General features: G+C 42.1%; 1 protein-coding gene across 1 annotated transcript in view; it reads left to right on the plus strand.

Moving 5' to 3' along the window:
* Positions 1-17,701, plus strand: part of ERP44 (endoplasmic reticulum protein 44) — an 80,259-nt gene extending 62,558 nt beyond the window's left edge. The window contains exons 11-12 of the mRNA XM_080940061.1: positions 15,611-15,713; positions 17,474-17,701. Of these exons, the coding sequence (XP_080796187.1) occupies positions 15,611-15,713; positions 17,474-17,575 (205 nt within the window). The 3' untranslated portion in view covers positions 17,576-17,701. The remainder of the gene's footprint in view (positions 1-15,610; positions 15,714-17,473) is intronic.
* The last annotated feature ends 2,737 nt before the right edge of the window (positions 17,702-20,438 follow it).

Here is a 20,438-nt window from a genome sequence, read left to right on the forward strand (position 1 = left end):
AGTATCCTCTCATTTTTCTCTTTTTAAAATTACTGATATGTCCCATAAAGTTGGATGTAAAACAGTTCCTTGACTATTTTACATATCTGTGTACTGTGAAAATAATACTGGGTGTGAGAAGTTGGCGTGGTTCTTGCTTCCTGTCTTTGTACCATGGGGCATGGCCCAGTGGCGAAGCTCGGGTGTTAGGGTACTGGGAACTACTCTCTGAGGGAGGACTGTGCTGTGAGCAGTGAGGTGTGTGCCATCACACACCACGAAAGTACACATCCTTGGTGAGGCCGGAGCACTGCTGCTGGTGTCTGTTTGCTCATGATCGCGTGCTTAAGAACACTGAGCGCATATGCAACTCAGGAGTTTCTAAAGGCATGTAGCTAGAACCTTTCCAAGAACAGGTAGCCTCCTGGCTTCTGCTCTTAGGGCTTTATAGTATTAATAAATACGGAAGCCTTGTGACTACTGCAGAGATTGAAATCTTGCTAGTTTCCAGGGTGTGAACTACAGCAATTAAAAGTTCAAGGTATTAATATATAAAAGTTATACACATTACAATTTAAGTAATATACGCTTAAATTTTTCTTGAAAAATCCATTTTATGTTTTAAAATCTCAAAATATTGTTCTGTAAAGAGGATAAATTGAAGTTTCACTAAAGAATAATTTATTCCATATACATCTGAATTTTTCAGTAGACATGTGATTTTTTTCAGAAGAATCTTGGTCCAGAAACCCAAGGTTCTGCCTGTGGCTGGTCACTCACTGAACTTCTATTCTTTCTTCATGAGTAAAGTAGGATTGATAGTAACGCCTGCCTAGTGTGATAGTTCTGTGAAAATGAGTGAGAGGTGATGGGTGTGTTATAACCCAGTAAGCTAACAAATCTTAGTGGATGGTTGTATTTTAAATAATAAAGTATGTCAAAGGTCATCTTAAGTTTTACTTACACTCTAAGAGTATCATCTTAACCTATCCATTCGATTAATGTTTTTCTAGGTCTTCTAAATGACAGCCATTATGCTAGATATCAAGTATATAAATTCTCCTATGCCTGGGGCAGCCCCAGTGCTGGGCAGCTGTTGGGATTTCCATCTTTTAGGGGTGGATGTGGATGCTGGCCTGTTACCTGGAACACTGTGCTGATTTAGAACCTGAGGAACCACGCAGATGATGGCCTAAATCTTAGGCTTACAAAGTAGCCTGAGCCCAAAGTTAGGAGGGAGAGATAATAAAACCCAGAGCCGAGGAGCAGTTGCCTCTGGAGGACCCGAGTTTGAGTCTCAGCAACCACATGATGACTCACAGCCATCAGTAACTCCAGTGGATCTAATGTTTTCTTCTGGCTTTCTGTGGACACACATGCAGGCAAAACACTTAAAGACATAAAGCATTTTTAAGAAAATGCCTAGAACAGAAACAAATGAAATAAACTCTAAAAACAATAGAAAGACAAGGAAACACGTTTTTGAAAAGTTAAATTTAAAAGCCTTTAGCCAGACTGCAAAAGAAAGAAATAAAGTAAACAAAATCAGAAATAATAGTTATTCATTTTATTTCTGTGACATAATTTATAATAAGAGTCTGCTTTAAATAATGTGTCAACAAATTGATAACTCTGAAAAAATAAACTAGTAAGATGAATCATGCGTAAAAAGCTTCTTTGTTCTTTTAATGGTGGACTGTGACCTGGAAGCATAAGCTGAAATAAACGGTTTTCTCCAGCTGCTTGTGGTCAGTGTGTTATCAAAGCCACAGAGAGCAGACTAGAGCAATATCCAAAGGAAGTTAAGTCAGTATGTCAGATTGATTTCTGCACTCCCATCATTCATTGCTGCAGCATGCGCATCAGCTGAAAAGTGGGACTTGAGCTTGTACAGGACGGTAAGAATGGATCATTTGCACTCTTCTACATGCTGACCACCAGTTGGACCAGCACCATTTGTTGAAAAATGCTGTCTTTTTTCCACTGGATGGTTTTAGCTCCTTTGTCAGAGATCAAGTGACCATAGGTGTGTGGGTTCATTTCTGGATCTTCAATAATTCCATTGATATACCTGCCTGTCTCTGTACCAGTACCATACAGTTTTTATCGCTATTGCCCTGTAATACAGCTTGAGGTTGGTTTGCTGTATATTGCTTTGTCAAATGCTTCCTCAGCATCTAAGAGATGATCATATGGTTTTTTCTGAGTTTGTTTATATAGTGGACTGCATTGATGGATTTACATACATTGAACCATCCCTGCATTCCTGGAATGAAGCGCACATGATCGTGATGGATGATCATTTTGATGTGTTCTTGGATTCAGTTTTTGAGTATTTTTATATCGATATCCATAAGAGAAATTGACCTGAAGTTTTCTTTTTTTTGGGGGGGGAGGGGTTGGGTTTTTGTGTGGTTTAGGTATAAACATAATTGTGGCTTCATAGAAGGAATTGGGAAGTGTTCCTTCTGTTTCTATTTTGTGGAATAGTTTGGAAAGTATTGGTATTAGGTCTTCTATGAAGGTCTGATAGAATTCTGCACTAAACCCATCTGGTCCTGGGCTTGTTTTGGTTGGGAGACTATTGATATCTGCTTCTATTTCTTTAGGGATTATGGGGCTGTTTAGATGGTTTATCTGATCCTGATTTAACTTTGGTACTTGGTATTTGTCTAGAAAATGGTCCATTTCCTCCAAATTTTCTGGTCTTGTTCAATATAGACTTTTGTAGTAGGATCTGATAACTTTTTGAATGTCCTCAGTTTCTGTGGTTATGTTTCTCTTTTCATTTCTGATTTTGTTAATTTGAATGTTGTCTCTGCCCTCTGGTTAGTCTGGCTAAGGGTTTATTTATCTTGCTGATTTTTTTTTTCAAAGAATCAGCTCCTGGTTTTATTGATTCTTCATAGTTCTTTTTGTTTCTACTTGGTTGATTTCAGCTCTGAGATTGATCATTTCCTGCTGTCTACTCCTCTTGGGTATATTTGCTTCTTTTTGTTCTAGAGATTTCAGGTGTGCTGTCAAGCTGTTAGTGTATGCTCTCTCCAGCTTTTTTTTTTTTTTTTTTTTTTTTTTTTTTTTGGTCTGGAAACTGGAGCTATGAGTTTTCTGCTTAGCACTGCTTTCATTGTATCCCATAAGTTTGGGTATGTTGTGTCTTTATTTTCATCAAATTCTAAAAAGTCTTTAATTTCTTTACATTTCTTTTATTTCTTCCTTGACCAAGTAGTCATTGAGTGGTGCATTGTTCAGCTTCCATGTATATATGGGCTTTCTATCATTTTTGTTGTTATTGAAGACCAGCCTTAGTCCATGGTGATCTGATAGGATGCATGGGATTATTCCAAACCTCTTATATCTGTTGAGGCCTGTTCTGTGACCGATTGTAAGGTCAATTTTGGAAAAGGTACTGTGAGGGGCTAAGAAGAAGATATATCCTTTTGTTTTAGGATGAAATGTTCTATAGATGTCTCTTGAATCTATTTGGTTCATAACTTGTTAGTTTCTCTGTGTCTCTGTTTAGTTTCCGTTTTCATAATCTCCACTGATGAGAGTGGGGTGTTGAAGTCTCCCACTATTATTGTGTGTGGTGCAGTGTTTGCTTTGAGCTTTAGTAAAATTTATAAATGTGGGTGCCCTTGTATTTGGAGCATAAATGCTCAGGATTGAGAGTTCGTATTGATAGATTTTTTTTCCTTTTATGAGTATGAAGTATCCTTACTTACCTTTTTTGATAACTTTTGGTTAAAAATCAATTTTATTCGATATTAGGACTCCAGCGTGTTTCTTGGGACCACTTGCTTTGAAAAATTCTTTTCCAGCCTTTTACTCTTAGGTAGTGTCTGCTTTATCATTGAGATGAGTTTCCTGTATGCAGCAAAAAGCTGGATCCTGTTTATGTTTCCAGTCTGTTAGTCTATGTCTCTTTATTGGGGAATTGAGTCCATTGATGTTAAGAGATATTAAGGAGTAGCGATTGTTATTTCCTGTTATTTTGTTTTTAGGGTAGAATTATGTTTGATTTTCTTCTTTTGAGTTTATTGCAAGAAGATTACTTTTTTCTTTTCCTAGGGTGTAGTTTCTCTCCTTGTGTTGGCGTTTTCTATTATCCTTTGTAGGGCTAGATTTGTGGAAAGATATTGTATAAATTTGTTTTTGTCATGGAATATCTTGGTTTCTCCATTTATGGTAAATGAGAGTTTTGCTGGATATAGTAGCCTGGGCTGGCATTTGTCTTCTCTTAGGGTCTGTATGACATTTGTCCAGGATCTTCTAGCTTTGATAGTCTCTGTTAAGAAGTCTGGTGTAATTCTGATAGTTCTGCCTTTACATGTTACATGTCCTGTTTCCCGTACTGCTTTTAGTATTTTTTCTTTGTTTTGATCATTTGTTGTTTTGACTATTATGTGTCTGGAGGGGTTTCTTTTCTGGCCCAATCTATTTGGAGTTCTGTAGCCTTCTTGTATGGTCGTGGGCATCTCTTTCTTTAGGTTAGGAAAGTTTTCTTCTATAATTTTGTTGAAGATGTTTACTGGTCCTTCAAGTTGGGAGTTTTTGCTCTCTTCTATACATATTATCCTTAGGTTTGGTCTTCTCATTGTGTCCTGGATTTCTTAGAAGTTTTGGGTTAGGAGCTTTTTGCTTTTTGCATTTTAACTGTTGTGTCGATGTTTTCTATGGTATCTTCTGCCCCTGAGATTCTCTCTTCTATCTCTTGTATTCTGTTGGTGATGCTTGCATCTACGACTCCTGATCCCTTTTCTAAGTTTTCTATCTCCAGGGTTGTCTCTCTTTGTGATTTCTTTATTGTTTCTATTTCTGTTTTTAGATCCTGGATGGCTTTGTTCCATTCCTTCATCTGTTTGCTTGTGTTTTCCTGTAGCTTTTTAAGGGATTTTTGTGTTTCCTCTTTAAGGGCTTCTACTTGTTTCCCTGTGTCCTTTTGTGTTTAAGGGAGTTATTCATGTCCTTCTTAAAGTCCTCTATCATCATTATGAGGTATGATTTTTAAATCCAAATCTTGCTTTTCCAATGTGTTGGGATATCCAGAACTTGCTTTGGTGGGAGAACTGGGTTCTGATGTTGACAGGTTGTCTTGGTTTCTGTTGCTTAGGTCTTGGCATCTTGTTATCTGTGATATTAGTTGGTCTTGCTGTCTCTTGACTGGAGGTTGTCCCTCCTGTGGGCCTGTGGGCTTAGGAGTGAGAGTGCTCCTGGGTGATCAGCAGGTTTTGTTTCCTGATGGCAGTGGGATGGCCCCAGCTCTAAGCACAGATGGAGACCTGAAGGTGAAATTTCTCTTTTCTAATTTAATGTTTTTATTTATTATTTCAAAATTTCACATACTGTACCGCAATCCAACATACCCTGATCCCATTTGCTTCACAGTCAAACCAGGTCCACCTCCCTCAAGTTGCTCATATAATCACTGGAGTCTGTGGCCACAAGGGCCTCCCAGTGGCCAACTGCTTTAAAGATAACCGATTCCTTCTACCTCACCCTATCAGAAGCCATCGACGGGGAAAAGCTATACTTCAGTATCCTTATCACAATTTCTAAGAGTTCTTTTCAATGGCTTCTGATCTAGACTTTTTTTTTGGTTTTTGGGTTTTTTTTTTTTTTTGAGCAGGGGTAGGGTAGTGGGAGGGGGAGGGGTGTCTGCGGTCATTTGTGCCTCTGCGAAAGATGCTTCTTGCCCATCGTTGTCAGCAGCAGCACAGACCATGGCTTCTCCATGGTTTCTGGCTACAGCATGGGCCATGGCATTGCCGTCTGTAGTGTTACCATTCTCCCTGCCTATCCAGCTCTGTTCCACCAGCTTTTCTCCCAGTTTCCAAAGTCCACTTTATACGGAGATCTTCCCGTGGACCCGCCCTTCTGTTTTCCCTGGGGACACTGTGGGCTCTGCAGACTCCTCTGCTGCCACCTCATCTCCTCTGAGAGTCTCCATGGGTCTCTCAGGCCCCACAGAGCTGCTCTGTGGTGCTGGTGCTGGCTTCCAGCACAGCCATACTTCAGGTTTTTGTCCTCTATGGAAACGACTTGTTCCTGGATCTGATTCTTCAGCACTAGCTCCTTCATCTGCCCACGCAGCTCATAGATGGAGTAGATGTTGGAGTGGACCAACATAAAGCACTGGCTCTGGGCCCAGATGGCCTCAGAGCTGTTGGCCAGCTGCCTGTGGTGGTGGGTCTTCCGGGCTGAAGCCCTGTTTTTAACTGGAAAGTAGCATCATACTTTTCGATGAAGAAATTAGGCAGTTGAAAGAGCAAGGCTATGCTGAATTTGAAAGCAGAGCAGCTTACCTTCTGATCTTTTTTCTAACATCCAGGTATGTTAGGACAAAACCCATATCACATCGAGACCCCTCAGTTCTGTGGAATTTAATATTGGGTGAGATCTGGCCAACCTACCTAGTTGGTGTCTTTGTCTTTCCATTCCCCAAAGACTGCATTCTCAAACTAAAAGGAGCTTTCGAAGAGAGCTAGAGGATGTCTTAGTCAGTGTCCTACTGCTTTGAATAGACACCATGGCCATGGCAGCTCGTGTAAAAGAAAGCATTTAATCTTCGCTTGGTTATAGTTTCAGAGGCTTAGTCCGTTGCCTTCATGGGGGAGAAGCAGCATTAGTGGGACATGGTGCTGCAGAGGTCGCTGAGAGTTCCACGTCTGGGTCAGCAGGCAGGAGAGAGGGAGGGGTGGGGGAAAGTGCCACTGGGCCTGGCTTGAGGTTCTGACACCTCTAAGCCCATCTCTAGTGACATACTTCTTCAGACAAGACCACACCTTCTAATCCTTCTAAGTACTAATGCATAATGCATCCAAGTGTGATGACTGCACACTTAAATAGACGAGCCTGTGGGAGCTGTTCTTATCCAAACACCACAGACATCACCCGTATCTAGCACTGAAAGATTCCTGGCGAGTGTATCGTTTTTATGAAGTTCGCGAGCACACCTCTTAACTTGTAGTTCTGAGGGGTGTGTGTGCACACTTTTGACTGCTTTTTTGTTTCTTTGTTTGTTTGCTTGCTTGCTTGCTTTGTTTTTTTTATGAGGGATAGCCTTAACTGTAACATCTCAAATTATTATTCTTAGAAGTCAAGAGGATGCTGACCTTGTTTAGGCCTACAAGTCAACAACCAAACCATGCTCAGCTTTTTTATTTATTTTTATTTTTTGTTAAATCTCTGGGGATCTTGTGTTACATGTTCTGGGAATCCTCTGAAGGACTTCGCCTTGCTTACCTCCTACCTTCATCTTTGGAGCCAGATTAACGCTGTCATTTTGAATCTCCTTCTGGATCTCGTTCCTGGAGAACTCAAACAAGTACCAGCAGTCATACTTCCTTTCTTGTTTTTATCTGTGTACATCTGTGTACCACGTACTCGAGGGTGAGCTACAGAAGTCATAAGCTACTGGATGTGTGTGCTGGACATCAAACCGTCTACTCTGAAAGCATCAGGAAGTCTTAACTGTCGAGTATCTCTAGCACTATGTTCATATTCTTCATCGAGCCCCCCACTTCTTACTCCCCAGCTGTGGCCTTCTGGACCAGTATATGGACTGGCTAAGTAGAGCTAATCTGTCAGCGAGGGGCGTGCTCTGCTTTGGGAAAAGAGGAAAGGAAAGTGAATCTGAGCCAGTGTGTCAATGGAAAATAATCTACACTGCAAGGGGCGTGCCCGTCTAACTTCAGCACTCAACAGGTAGAGGCAGGCGCATCCGAGTTTGAGGACAACCTAATCTACAGAGCTAGTTCCAGAACAGCCAGAGCTCCATAATGCTGCATTTGAAGCTCTTTGAAACAATTTCCTTCTTTAATTTTTCCCTGGCTATCCAGTTGCCCCTTCTAAGCACTGTTCCTGCTAACGTTTTTTAGACTGAGAGGTGGTATGTGCTGTGAGAGCTTAGATCTGAGCCTGTGTGAATAGATGCTGTGTTAAAACCAATAAAGCACACAGCAAGGTGGGTCTGACAAATGTAATGGCTTGTCTAATTGTTATCATGCTGCCTGATAATTAGGGCTGAAATGATAAGCAGTCTCCTACAAATTACTGTCATTACTTTTTACATAATAACTCAGCATTTCTGGCATCGTCTGACGGAGTGTGATGGTCTTATGCTGAAGTGGAGACTGCTGGTAGGACACCCATTGCATTTTCAGAGAAATTGAATCCTCTTGAAGTAAAATGACTTACAAGTGCACAGACTCCAGAGGCCCAGCTCACAGTACTGCATACAGACAGCGACACCGCCAGGACCTGTCAAACACTGTAGAAATGCTGGTGTTTGAAGAGCTATTATTTCCCAATGGCAGAAATAAGTCACAGCTCTGTGAGCCCTTGGCTTTTTGCATTGTTTGATCAGTTAGATTTCCAGCCAACTTGAAAGGAATTGATTTTATGTGAAGATGGAAGAGTGGGGATAATTTTAAGACCCAGGTACCAAGACTGTGGTTTTCTCCAGCCTGAGAAACATCATATAAGACTGAATAGACTGTGAAGAAAGCTGTCCTGAGGCTGGAGAGATGTTCTGTGCTTGAGAACACTTGATGCTCTTTCTTCCAGAGAACCTGAGTGTGAGTCCCAGAACCCATGCCAGGGGGCTTCCAACTGTCTGTCTCCAGCTCCAGTCGATCTAATGCCCTCTTCTGCCTCTGCAGGCACCTGGTACACACATGCACTTATGTACACACATACATGCATACATACATACATACATACATACATACACATACATGCATGCATACATGCATACATACATACATGCTCTTATGTACATACATACATACATACATACATACATACATACATATATACATACATACACACATGCACTTATGTACATGCATACATGCATGCATACATACATACATACATACACACATACACACATACACACATGCACTTATGTACATACATGCATGCATACATACATACACACATACACACATGCACTTATGTACATACATACATACACACATACATACATACATACATACATACTACATATAGAAAACCTGTCATCTTTAAGCCGTAGTTAATGAATGCTTTTCCTGAAGTGTTTATAACTGAGGTTTCGAGTGACAGGAAGAAAAATAGCAGCTGGACAGATTACAGGCCAGTTCTTGCACACTTTTACTAATTACTGTCACACCTACCCCCAGATGGAGTAGACTACTCTGATGATAAATTCTCTCCAACTCTGGGCTCCATGTCATTTTTCCCCAAACACCAAATCACTGAACATATTTACTGTGTTTCCTTAAACTCAGTGGCCTTCATTTCAGCAGGGAGGAGAGATGTAAGCAAATTAGTCCATTAAACCCTATAAAACCAGGCCACAGAGGGAGCTGTCCACTAGTACAGAGATGTCTGTAGGTGCTCTTTTAACAAACGAGTGTCTCAGATCTTAGAGGGTGTAAGTTAGAACAGTCCAAAGAATTCAGAAAGATACCTAGAAGAAAATATTGCCAGGTTACCACTAAAACCCATTACATACATCTGTTACATATGTGCAGGGAGGCCAAGATCCAGCCCATACATGTTCTTTGGTTGTGGAGTTCCTATCCCCATCGGGCCTGAAATCCTTCCTCCTATTCTTCCATAAGAGTCCCCAAGCTCCTTCCACTGTTTGGCTGTGGGTGTCTGCTTCTGTCTGAGTCAGCAGCTGAGTCAGCAGTCAGGACAACATGCTCCTGTCTGCAAGCATGGCAGAGTAGTATCAGTAAGTGTCAGGCACTGTGCTTGCCTGTAGGATGGCTCTCAAGTTGGACCAGTTATTTGTTGGCCATTCCCTCAGTCTCTGTTCCCTCCTCATGCCTGCGTTTCTTGTAGAGAGGATAAATTTGGGCTTGAAAGATTTGTGAGTGGGTTGATGTCTTTATTGCTCCACTGGGGTTCCTGCCTGGCTACAGATACTTCAGATTCCATATCCCCAATGTAGTGAGTCACAACTAAGTCATAACCCCCATTAATTCTTGGACTCTTCCCTTATCCCAGGTCTCTGACTCCTGGTGACACCCCACACTTCACCCACCCCCCAGTCAAAGATTTTGATTTATTTTCACAGCCATCTAGCCTTCTCCCCTGTCCTTCCCCACACCCGATCCTGAACTCCCATTCCCCTCCTCATCCCCCTCACCTCCCAATTCTGCCCCTCCATGTGCCTCTTATTTACCTTCTGAGTGAGATTCGAGATTCCTTGCTTGGGCCTTCCTTTTTGTTTACCTTCTTCAGGTCTGTGGAGTGTAATATCATACCTCTATTTTATGGCTAATATCCACAGATAAGTGAACAAATACCATTCATGTCCTTTTGGGTCTTTGTTACCTCACTCAGGATGATATTTTCAAGTTCCACCCATTTGCCTGCAAAATTCATAATATATTCCATTGTATAGATGTACCACATTTTCTTTATCCATTCTTCAGTTGACGGACATCTAGGTTGTTTCTGGTTTCTGGCTATTACAAATGAAGCTGCTATGAACATAGTTATGGACCTATAGTAGGATATATGTCCAGGAGTCATATAGCTGGGTCTTGAGGTCAAACTATTCCCACTTTTCTGAGAAGCTGCCAGATTGGTTTCCAAAGTGGCTGTACATGTTTGCTTTTCCACCAGCAATGAAGAAGTGTCCTCGCTCCATGTCCCCAGCCGTGTGTGCTCTCTCTTGAGTTTTTGATCTTAGCAATCTCAGAGTTGTTTCAATTTGAATTTTCCTGATGACTAAGAATTTTGACCATTTTTAGGTGCTTCTCAGACACTCGAGGTTCCTCTGTTGAGAATTCTCTGTTTAGTTTTGTACCCCGTTTTTAAATTAGTTTATTTGGGTTGCTGGTGTCTAATTTCTTGAGTTCTTTGTAAATTTTGGATATTAGCCCTCTGTCAGATGTAAGGTTGGTGAAGATCCTTTCCCAGTCTGTGAGCTGCTGATTTGTCTTATTGACAGTGTTCTTTGCCTTACAGAAGGTTTGTAGTTTCATGATGTCCTATTTATCAATTGTTGATCTTAGAGACTGAGCCATTGGTGTTCTGTTCAGGAATTTGTCTTCTGTACCAACCAGGTCAAGGTCATTCCCCACTTTCTCTTCTGTGAGATTTGGTGTGTCCAGTTTTATGTTGAGGTCCTTGATCCACTTGGACTTGAACTTTGTGCAGGGTGATAGATATGGGTCTATTTTTATTCTTCTTCATGTAGACATCCAGTTAGTTCAGCACCATTTGCTGGAGATGCTTTCATTGTATGGTTGTGGATTATTTCTGGGTCTTCAGTTCAATTCCATTGATCAGCGTTTCTGTCTCTATACCAATACCATGCAGTTTTCCTCACTATCGATCTGCAGTGCAGCTTGAGGTCAGGGATGGTGATTCCTCCAGAGGTTCTTTTATTGTTTGGTTATCCTGGGTTTTTGTTTTTCAGTATGAAGTAAGACTTGCCCTTTCAAGGTCTACAGAAATTGACTTGGAATTTTGGTGGCGATTACATTGAGTCTGTAGATCACTTTTTGCCATTTTCACTGTGTCAGTCCTGCCTACTGTGGGCTTGAGAGATTTTTCCATCTTCTGAGATCTTCTTCACTTTTTTTCTTCAGGGACTTAAAGTTCTTGTCATACAGATCTTTCACTTGCTTGGTTAGAATTAAACCAAGATATTTTATATTATTAGTGGCTATTGTAATTTTTTTTTTTTGGCCCACATATCATTTGTATAAAGGAAGCTTACTGATTTCTGTGAGTTATTTATCCAGCCACTTTGCTGAAGGTGCTTCTCGGCTGTAGGAGTTCTCTGGTAAAATTTTGGAGGATGCTTATGTATACTGTCATATCATCTGGAAATAGCAATACTTTGACTTTTTCCTTTCTAATTTGGATCCCGTTGATCTCCTTTTGCTCTGGCTAGAATTTCAGGTACTGTACTGAATAGATAGGGAGTAGGCAGTCTGTCTTATCCCTACTTTTAGTGCAATTGCTTTAAGTTTCTCTCCATTTAGTTTGGTGTTCACTCTTGGCTTGTATATTGCTTTGATTATGTTTAGGTATGTGTCCTGTATCCCTGATTTCCTCAATACCTTTAACTTGAAGAGGTATTGGATTTTATCAAAGGCCTTTTCAGCTTCTACTGAAATAATCATGTGACTTTTCTCTATAGAGAAATTTTAAGTGAAAAGGAACGTGGTTACAGTGGAGCTTGTCCTGTTCCTTTATCCTTTGTCTTGCTTCTGCTTTTTGTTGTGAGACTCCTAGTTGAGCCTCAGGTTCTTGCAGCTAGGCAAATGCTGCATCGCTAAGTTGCACCGTTAGCCCTTCTTAACTTTTGAGGCAGGGTCCTCTTGTCCAGTGCTGGCTAGAGTTTGTGGTTCTCCTGTCTGAGGGGACAACCTTGCTTCACCATGCCTAGCCTGATAGAATTTTGTAAAAAACACATTTTGTTTATCTGATAATATTTTTATTATTATTCATCATAGATCTAAGTGGAAAACAATAAGCAAGGAAATCCTTAATAGTTGGAGGAAGGCAGTTCTGAGAGCATCAAAAACACTTGAAGATGATGATAAATTGGTTTTCATCAAGTTGCAGTAGACCTTTGTAATATGAATGATAATGTTAGACATAAACAAGGTACAGAGATGGTGACTTCGCATGTAAGGTTCCCAGGGTTATTACATAGTCAAGAAATGCAAGGTAGAGTCACAGCGAGATGCTGGTCTGTGTCCTTCCACTGCCATCAGTGAAAAGGCAACAGTGCCCTGCAGTCACAGGCATGTATTTGTCATAGCATTGTTTCTGACCATCCAGATCAAAACCCAGACAGCATCCAGATGTCTTCAATGAGATAAACGAGTAACTTCTGTGCTGTGTGTGTGTGTGTGCATGCATGCATGTATGTATGTATGTATGTATGTATGTATGTATGTATGTATGTATGAATGTATGTATGTCATAGGATCAGTAAACACATGAGTGGTTGCCAGGGATTAGGGGGAAGGGAATATCTAGTTGCAGAGGGGTGCAGGAGATCTTACCTGGTTCGAAGAGGTGCTAAGAAAACACTGCACATTTGATAAAATTTAGAACGTAATCTGAGCACTGCTCTCAGTAATCTCAGGCAGCAGAAAACAGATCTTGAGTAAGTTTATGACCAGCCCAGCTACATGCTGAGATTCTCAAAACAAAGTTACAGAACTTGAGATTGTTAAAAAAAATTACCTATTGTGTTTAAGTTTTTAAAAATAATAAACCTAGTTGTGCCTTTGTCAGAGAGTTCTCTCTCTCTCTCTCTCTCTCTCTGTGTGTGTGTGTGTGTGTGTGTGTGTGTGTGTGCGTGCATGCGTGTGCTTCGCTGTCTAAAAGTAAGACATTGTAAACAAACAAGTTTGGGTGGTAGAAGAGACACAGTTAGTGTTGCAGTCAGGGAAACTACAGCCTGAAATGAAAACAGGATCAGCTACTCTAACAGTCTTCTTGCAGACTGCCACACTGTCCACTTTGGAGCTCAAATTCTTTCTTTCCTCTTGTCTCCTGACAAGGGGAAACTTCAGGTCAGGGAAAGGCCTGTCTTGAGTATTCGCAGTTCGGATTCACTCGTTCATTAGCTAGTCCTTGACTCACAGCCGTTCTCATAGTCTTGGCAGCTTGTAAACAAGCCAGCACCATTATCCAGGCAGTTGGAGCGTTAGGGGTCTGCGGCTTGAATTTTCTGCTTCAGCTCTTTGCTGTGGAGTGATGATGTCAGAAGAAATGTAAATTGATCTCCTCTTCATGTTTATCTTTGGTGTGTGCAATTACTTCTGCACCAGAGAGCCATGGCGGGGCATTCAGTCAATACTGCGACCCGACAGTCATTGGTATTTGTAAACTGTGCATTTGGCACCCGCTGGTCTCTACTGCTCTGAAGCTCGTGGGGAGCCAACATGGTGCACAATGAAGTTATTGGTTAGTGCAGCTCAGTGGGAGCTATTGAAGGGGGGAGCACTTCCAGGACCTCAAAATAATATGAACTGGTAATATTTACACAGACTAGCGATTCTTGGCTATGAAACCAAATGAAAACAAAAGTACGTGAAAAGTCACGAGGTTGTGCCCAAGGAACTAAACTACGTATCAAGTACAGTTTAGAATCTTATTTGTTTTTGTTTTAAATGCATAAACGTGTTTGATCTGCATGTGTGCCTGCATGCCAGAAGAGGGCATCAGATCCTAGTGTGAGCCACCATGTGGTTGCTGGGAATTGAACTCCGTACCTCTGAAAGAGCTGCAGACAATGCTCTTAACTGATGAGCCATATCTCTCTCTCTCTCTCTCTCTCTCTCTCTCTCTCTCTCTCTCTCTCTCTCTCTCTCTCTCTCTCTCTCTCTCTCTCTCAACAAGAATATTTATTTTATGACTGATTGAAATCCTCAACAGCTGCCCTCTTGGGTTAGCTGTTGTTCCTTCACGGAATCCATGTCTGAATCTGCAGTAGACAATCTTTAGGTGCCTCATGCGACCAGTCCCAGTAGCGTTTCATCTCTTAGCCTTGGCACTCCGGTCATACTTGCTCTTGCACTTGGCAGGGTGGCCACATTTGCCACAGGTCGACTTCTGAAGGTGGCAAGCCTTAGAGCCACAGCGGTAGCACGGTGTGTGTGTCTCACTGCAACGCTTTCCAAAGGGTGACGTTCCCTTCGTCATCTTGCTTCTACCGACGAGGCCACCCGGAAGTACATTTTAATTTTTGTAATTCATATAAAAAAAGAATAGCGTTCTATTTGAAATATATAATAAATGTTTGGAAGCACCAAAATCTCCGTAGAAGTCAGGCAAAGGAAAACATTCTATTTCTCAAAACATATAAATTAAAATTCAGCTATTACTTATAAGTTATCAAATCAAACTTAAATTTTTTAAAAACCATGTTGAAAATGACTTTAAAATGCAAATCAATGAATAACTCAAGGAACTGATTCCAGAGCATCCACTCTGTGTTTTCCTCAGCGTAGTCTGGACACCACAGGGAGGACTGTGCTCAGGTTAGAGCCTGTGAGAACCACACTGAGCGCTGCTTCCCTGTTCTCAAGCTGACTGCTCCAAGTGATTTCCTCTCCTGGCGTTTGCCCCTTTGAACCTCAACATTCTTAGTGTGCTTTTCTAGGGTATAAGTTTTTTGTTTTATAGAGTAAAAATATCACACACACACACACAAGTATCTACCACTAAAGATAGTAAAACACATTTAGTGTACAACATGCTGATAACGTTGCCTCTGTTAATGGTAAGTATAGAAAATGTCAGTCAAACAAGTGCAGTGATGAGAGCACGGTGCTGAAGGAACAGTTCCGCACTTACACCCCTGCTGCTCCTTCAGAGGACCCGGCTTTGGTTCCCAGCACCCACCTGATGGCTCATCTTACCATCTGTAACTTCCAGGGGCACATTGTCTTTTCTGGCCTCTGCAGATACTAGGCACATGTAGGAACTCAACATAAAATAAAAACTAAAATTTGGAACACAAAAGGTGCACCTGTGATGGCTGTGGTGGGATCCCTGGGATTATAAGGGATGTCTCTGTACAGCACTGTGACATTAGCACAGCAGAGGTTGGCCTGTTGGGCAGTTGAAGCTAAATAATTATTCACTTTGGTTTTAGGATTCCTGGAAAACTCAAGCAGTTTGTATTTGACCTGCATTCTGGAAAACTACACAGAGAATTCCATCACGGACCTGACCCAACCGATACAGCCCCAGGAGAGGTAGGACTCGTGTTTGCCAGTGGGGCTCTTCTATTGAGAGAGCCTCAGAGGGGACCTGAGCTGGAGGTTCAGCTCCTGACATCTCTCTGTGAAAAGCTGTAAAGTGCTGTGTGTGCTTCATCATCTAAACTGGGGTGTCAGTGTGACCCTGGGGAGCGTAGCTATGCACGGTTGGTGTTGTTGGCAAGTGAAAGAGCAGAACTTGGGGAGCTGAACATGTGCCCTCAGCACACAGAGCAACGCTTTCTTACCTTACCCATTCTAAGGGCCTTCCCAGAGGCAGTCTTGATGATGTTCAGACCACAGGATTCAGTGTAGCTTTCCCATTCGATATGGGAATGTTTGACAACTATTTATCAATTTTTTATATTAGCTTTTATTCACATATAGATTGATGAGTAAGGTAGATTCTCAGAATGGATGGATAGATGGGCTTAAGGTCTGAGAGTTTAGTAGCTTGCAAGCCTTTGCTCTATGAAAGCGTCCTAAATTTGCATTTAAGTCTATGACCATGAAACTAAGAGGGAGATGATGGAACATTAAAGCACTTTGTGTTTTATATGCTAGGACTTCAGTCTACTGCTTTGTCCAAAGAAACTTCTATTTATGAGAGAAAGAGAAACTGAATTTCCCTTACCTTATTTGGAGTCAGGGTAAAAGTCAAGCGTTCTCTTGAGAGTCCCCGTTATACTTTATCTGAGAAATGACTGTTAGCTCCTGCTGAAGTGGGGACTGGCTCGTGACAGTAATCCTGGGTGACTGTTTTGTCCAGCTCAAAAGCTGATCAGTGGCTCTCAACCTTCCTAATACTTCAGCCTCTAATTCGGTTCCTCATGTGGTGACTTTCAACCATTAAATTATTTTTGTTGCTACTTTAGAACGGATTTTGCTACTGTTGCTAGTTTTAATGCACGTGTCTGATAGGCAGGTGATCTCAGATGACTCCTGTGAACGGTCAGGACCCACAGCCGAGAACCACTGCGTCACACAGTCAGGGGATCCGGTTTACTGCACTGTCCTCTTCCATTTTACCTCCTCCTTACACAGTGGGCTCTATGTACTCTATCCACATTTCTGTACTAAACCAACTGGGTACCAGGTACATGTTCAAAGTAATGCCGTTTCAGCTTGAGCGTGTATCTGAGCGTGTAACTTACTGAGGAAGTGAAGCCTGACAGTCCAGTAGAGAAGGGCACCTGCCGCTGTCTGCCCTCACGGGCACACGCTAGTCTATGTTGGAATGTCCGTGTGCACCATGTGCTCTCCACTATAGGCTCTGCCGTGTAGCACAGGTGAGCTCGCTCTTGAGATACCCGTGGAAGTGTGGTTTCTCTGTCGGCACGTAAGCGTGACAGACGTCCGCTCTAGGGTTGTCTTCCTCGACTCAGCCAGGACTTACTCATTTCTGGCGCCGATGTGGTTGATGGAGAGCAGCTTCACTGACAGGCGGTCACCTGTGCAGGGTGAGGAGCAGACTAGTGGGACTGTACTGTGGGGTCTCGAGGAAGCAGTAGGTGTGTAGCGTTCCGTCTTCTTCCACATTGCCTCGGTGACTGTGACAGGCCCAGTGTCAGTGGTGCTGTGCCAAGCGCCGGACAGGGAAGAAACCAGACAAACCTACCTCTTCACCCTGACATATACTTTTTCTCCTTTATTTACTAATAAGCAAGTAACTTTATGGCCACTGCCAGTTATGTGATAGGAAAGTATGACAATTCTACGAAACATTTTGGTGTCAAGATTCTTTTCTTCTTTTGCAGCAAGACCAGGATGTAGCGAGCAGTCCTCCTGAGAGCTCCTTCCAGAAGCTGGCGCCCAGCGAGTATAGGTATACTTTATTGAGGGATCGAGATGAGCTGTAAAAACTCAAGACCACCACAAGCCTTTCAACAGCACAGGCTGGCGTGGTGGAAATAGTAAACCTATATTTTCATAATTCTATGTGTATTTTTATTTTGAATAAACTGAAAGACGTTTTGGGTTTTTAATTTTTTTCCTCCCCTGACTCGAATGCATTGTCATTTATTTAATCCAGCCTCTTTAAAATCCGCCAGGGGTTTAAAGAACAAAATACAAACCCGAGGCCTGTCCACTGTAACTCTGTCCTGTACAATGCAAGCAGAAGGAGGCATTGCCACAGCATAGCATTAACTCACTGCCGCGGCACGAGAACTGGCCGCTTCCATGTGCTGTCTGCTTTCTCCACCTCTACTCTGTACACGATCAGATTCTGTTGGTATTTTTATTATCACATTTCTAAAAGCTAAGGGGAAATATATTCTAGAGGCTTGGGAGGGAAATAAATTAAATTTTCACACTGTGTACTGTGTTATGAGAGTTCCGTGGTGGCTCTTCTCAGATCCTAATGTGTAACTTAAAGTATGGAGAGGAGAGCCATGAGCCATTGGAAAAGAAATGAAAGTATTATCAGTTTCTATGTTTGTCCAAGATAGCCGCATATGGATGGCATTTAAAACTTTGAATGAATTAACCCTGAAATCAGGAAAGCAGCGGCCCAGTGGAGCAGGTTACTAGCGTTGAACTAGAAACTTTAAGGCATTCTCTGTCCAGAAGTTTTCAAAGAAAAACTGTATTTTAATTATTGTAAGCTCCCTCCTGTCTTTTGTAGTTTTGTTACTAGTTCTGTAGATGAAAAGCAACGATGTCAAGGAAGGTGTTTTACATTCTTCTGTCATTGTCAACTATTGAGGATTGTCAGAGGCTTCCCCCTCGCGCTTCCCTGGTTTCCCAAAGCCTGCAGTGGGCAGTCGGGAAGGTCCTTTCCAGGCCTTAATACTGCCAGGGGTAAAAGCAGAAGGAGAAGACTCTCCAAATTAATTCAGGAATCCCAGTGCCGGAGGTCAGACAGGCTCTAACCTGGCTTTCCTTGGGGCCTGGGTGTGGTGCTATAGGCCAGGGCCATTTGTCCTGGGGTCAGTCTGTCCCAGTCTGGGAAGATAATATTTTTAAGCTTAAAAGGTTGACATGTGCCATTTTATGTAGTGTGTAATATATGTAACACCTTTCAGTCCTTTTAAAATAAAATGAATATTTATAATGGATATTTAATAACTGTTATTTTTAAAAATCAGCTCTAGCTCTTAATTATGCATGACTGTCCATAGTTTACGTAGTTTTATTCAGAAAAATAAATATTAATGAGGTGTTAAGGGGCATGTTTAGAATGTTTCACCAGACTGAGGAAAACTAGGACAGAGCTTTCTAGAAGCTGGTCTTCATTCTGCCACTGTATTGCTCTCAGTCAGTGTCCTGAATATGGTCACCGTCGTTTTCATGACCGAATCTGAGAGACTGGAAAGGAAACCTAAGTTTCACAGCATGCTCACATACAAGGGCAGAAACAGTACCCCCCAAAAAAATCAGCTGTAACAAATTTGTGATCCTGTAATTAGGTTTGAAAAATAAACTCAAATATTGGGTAGCAGACAGCTAACTGAAAACAGTTTTTAGAAAAAATGCCAAAGAGGCCCATTTTCAGTGTGGTCTATAATGACAGACGGGCTGTTAAAAATGACAGCGCTACGAAGCTTCCATCCATAGCGGAGCTTCAGCTATAACCCTGCTCCTGCCGATGTCTTCCCCGATGGTGATGCCATCAAGGGCAGTGATGCTGAGCCCGTGTCTGTTTGTAGTGGCCACCAGCTTGGACACGTGTCATCTTCTCGTGTTTATTGAAAGAATTAGACACAGTGTCCTCAAGAAGTTTTAATGCCGCTGGAAGTGCTCAGCACTCCCTATGACTTGATGGCAGTTTATAAAAAGTTCTTCACAAGCTCAAGGGCAGTCCAAGAGAGGCTAGTAAAATGCTTTGAAACATGAGTATCAAGACTGCTTTTAGTCAGGCATGTTGGTACACACCTTTATCCTCAGCACTCAGAAGACAGAAGCTCCAAGTTCTAGGACAGCCAGGGCTATATAGTGAGACCCTCTCTCAAACAGAAACAAAAGACTTTTTCGTAGGGAAGACGTGGGTCTGAGAGCAGTCTATATTATATTTGAAGGGTTGACGTCTATATACCAGGGGCTGAATTAAAATTGGAGTAAGTTATTGGAGAGCAGATGTCAGTTGACTGCTACTCGAATAAGGTTCTGGGTGCTGAAACTTTTTAACCAAGAGTTGCTTATAATTAAGTCAGTGGCCATGTAAACATCACTGCAACAAGCTATTCCAGATTAAACACAGGAGGAAACAGAGGCAATGTGCCAGGCATAGAAACACAGAGTTCCAAAAATTCCATTGAGAAAACTCTGCCGAGGTTTTAAAAGATGAACAGGATTTGGCGTGGATACGATAATCGGAAAGAAGGTAGTGCAGTCCATGATGAGGAAAGAGTACTTGTAGAAGGACTGACTCACTGGAGACTCCGGATACCCGGAAGGGATTTAGGCTGTTTTGCAGGTCCTGAGGATCTATAATTGAGAGTAGTATTAGAAGCAGGTCTCAGACTTCAGTTTAGCTGAGCCATGTCAGTCTGTGCTGAGCCTCAGGCTCCTCTGCTGTAGCTAGAGACTCCCTGCCCCTCTGTGAGTGACGAAACAGGACACCCACTGTTCTGTGGTGCACACGCAGGCACAGGTGTGTAAAGCATTCTGAGAATGAGGTAGAGAATGGACATATGCAGTGCCTCAGAGCTGACTGACGGAGTCAGTGTGCCGGGGAAAGCCTGCGTGGGAAAGCTACCAGCAAGCATGCAGAGCAGTGTT

This window comes from Micromys minutus (genome assembly GCF_963924665.1).
Source record: "Micromys minutus genome assembly, chromosome: 28".
Taxonomy (NCBI): Eukaryota; Metazoa; Chordata; class Mammalia; order Rodentia; family Muridae; genus Micromys; species Micromys minutus.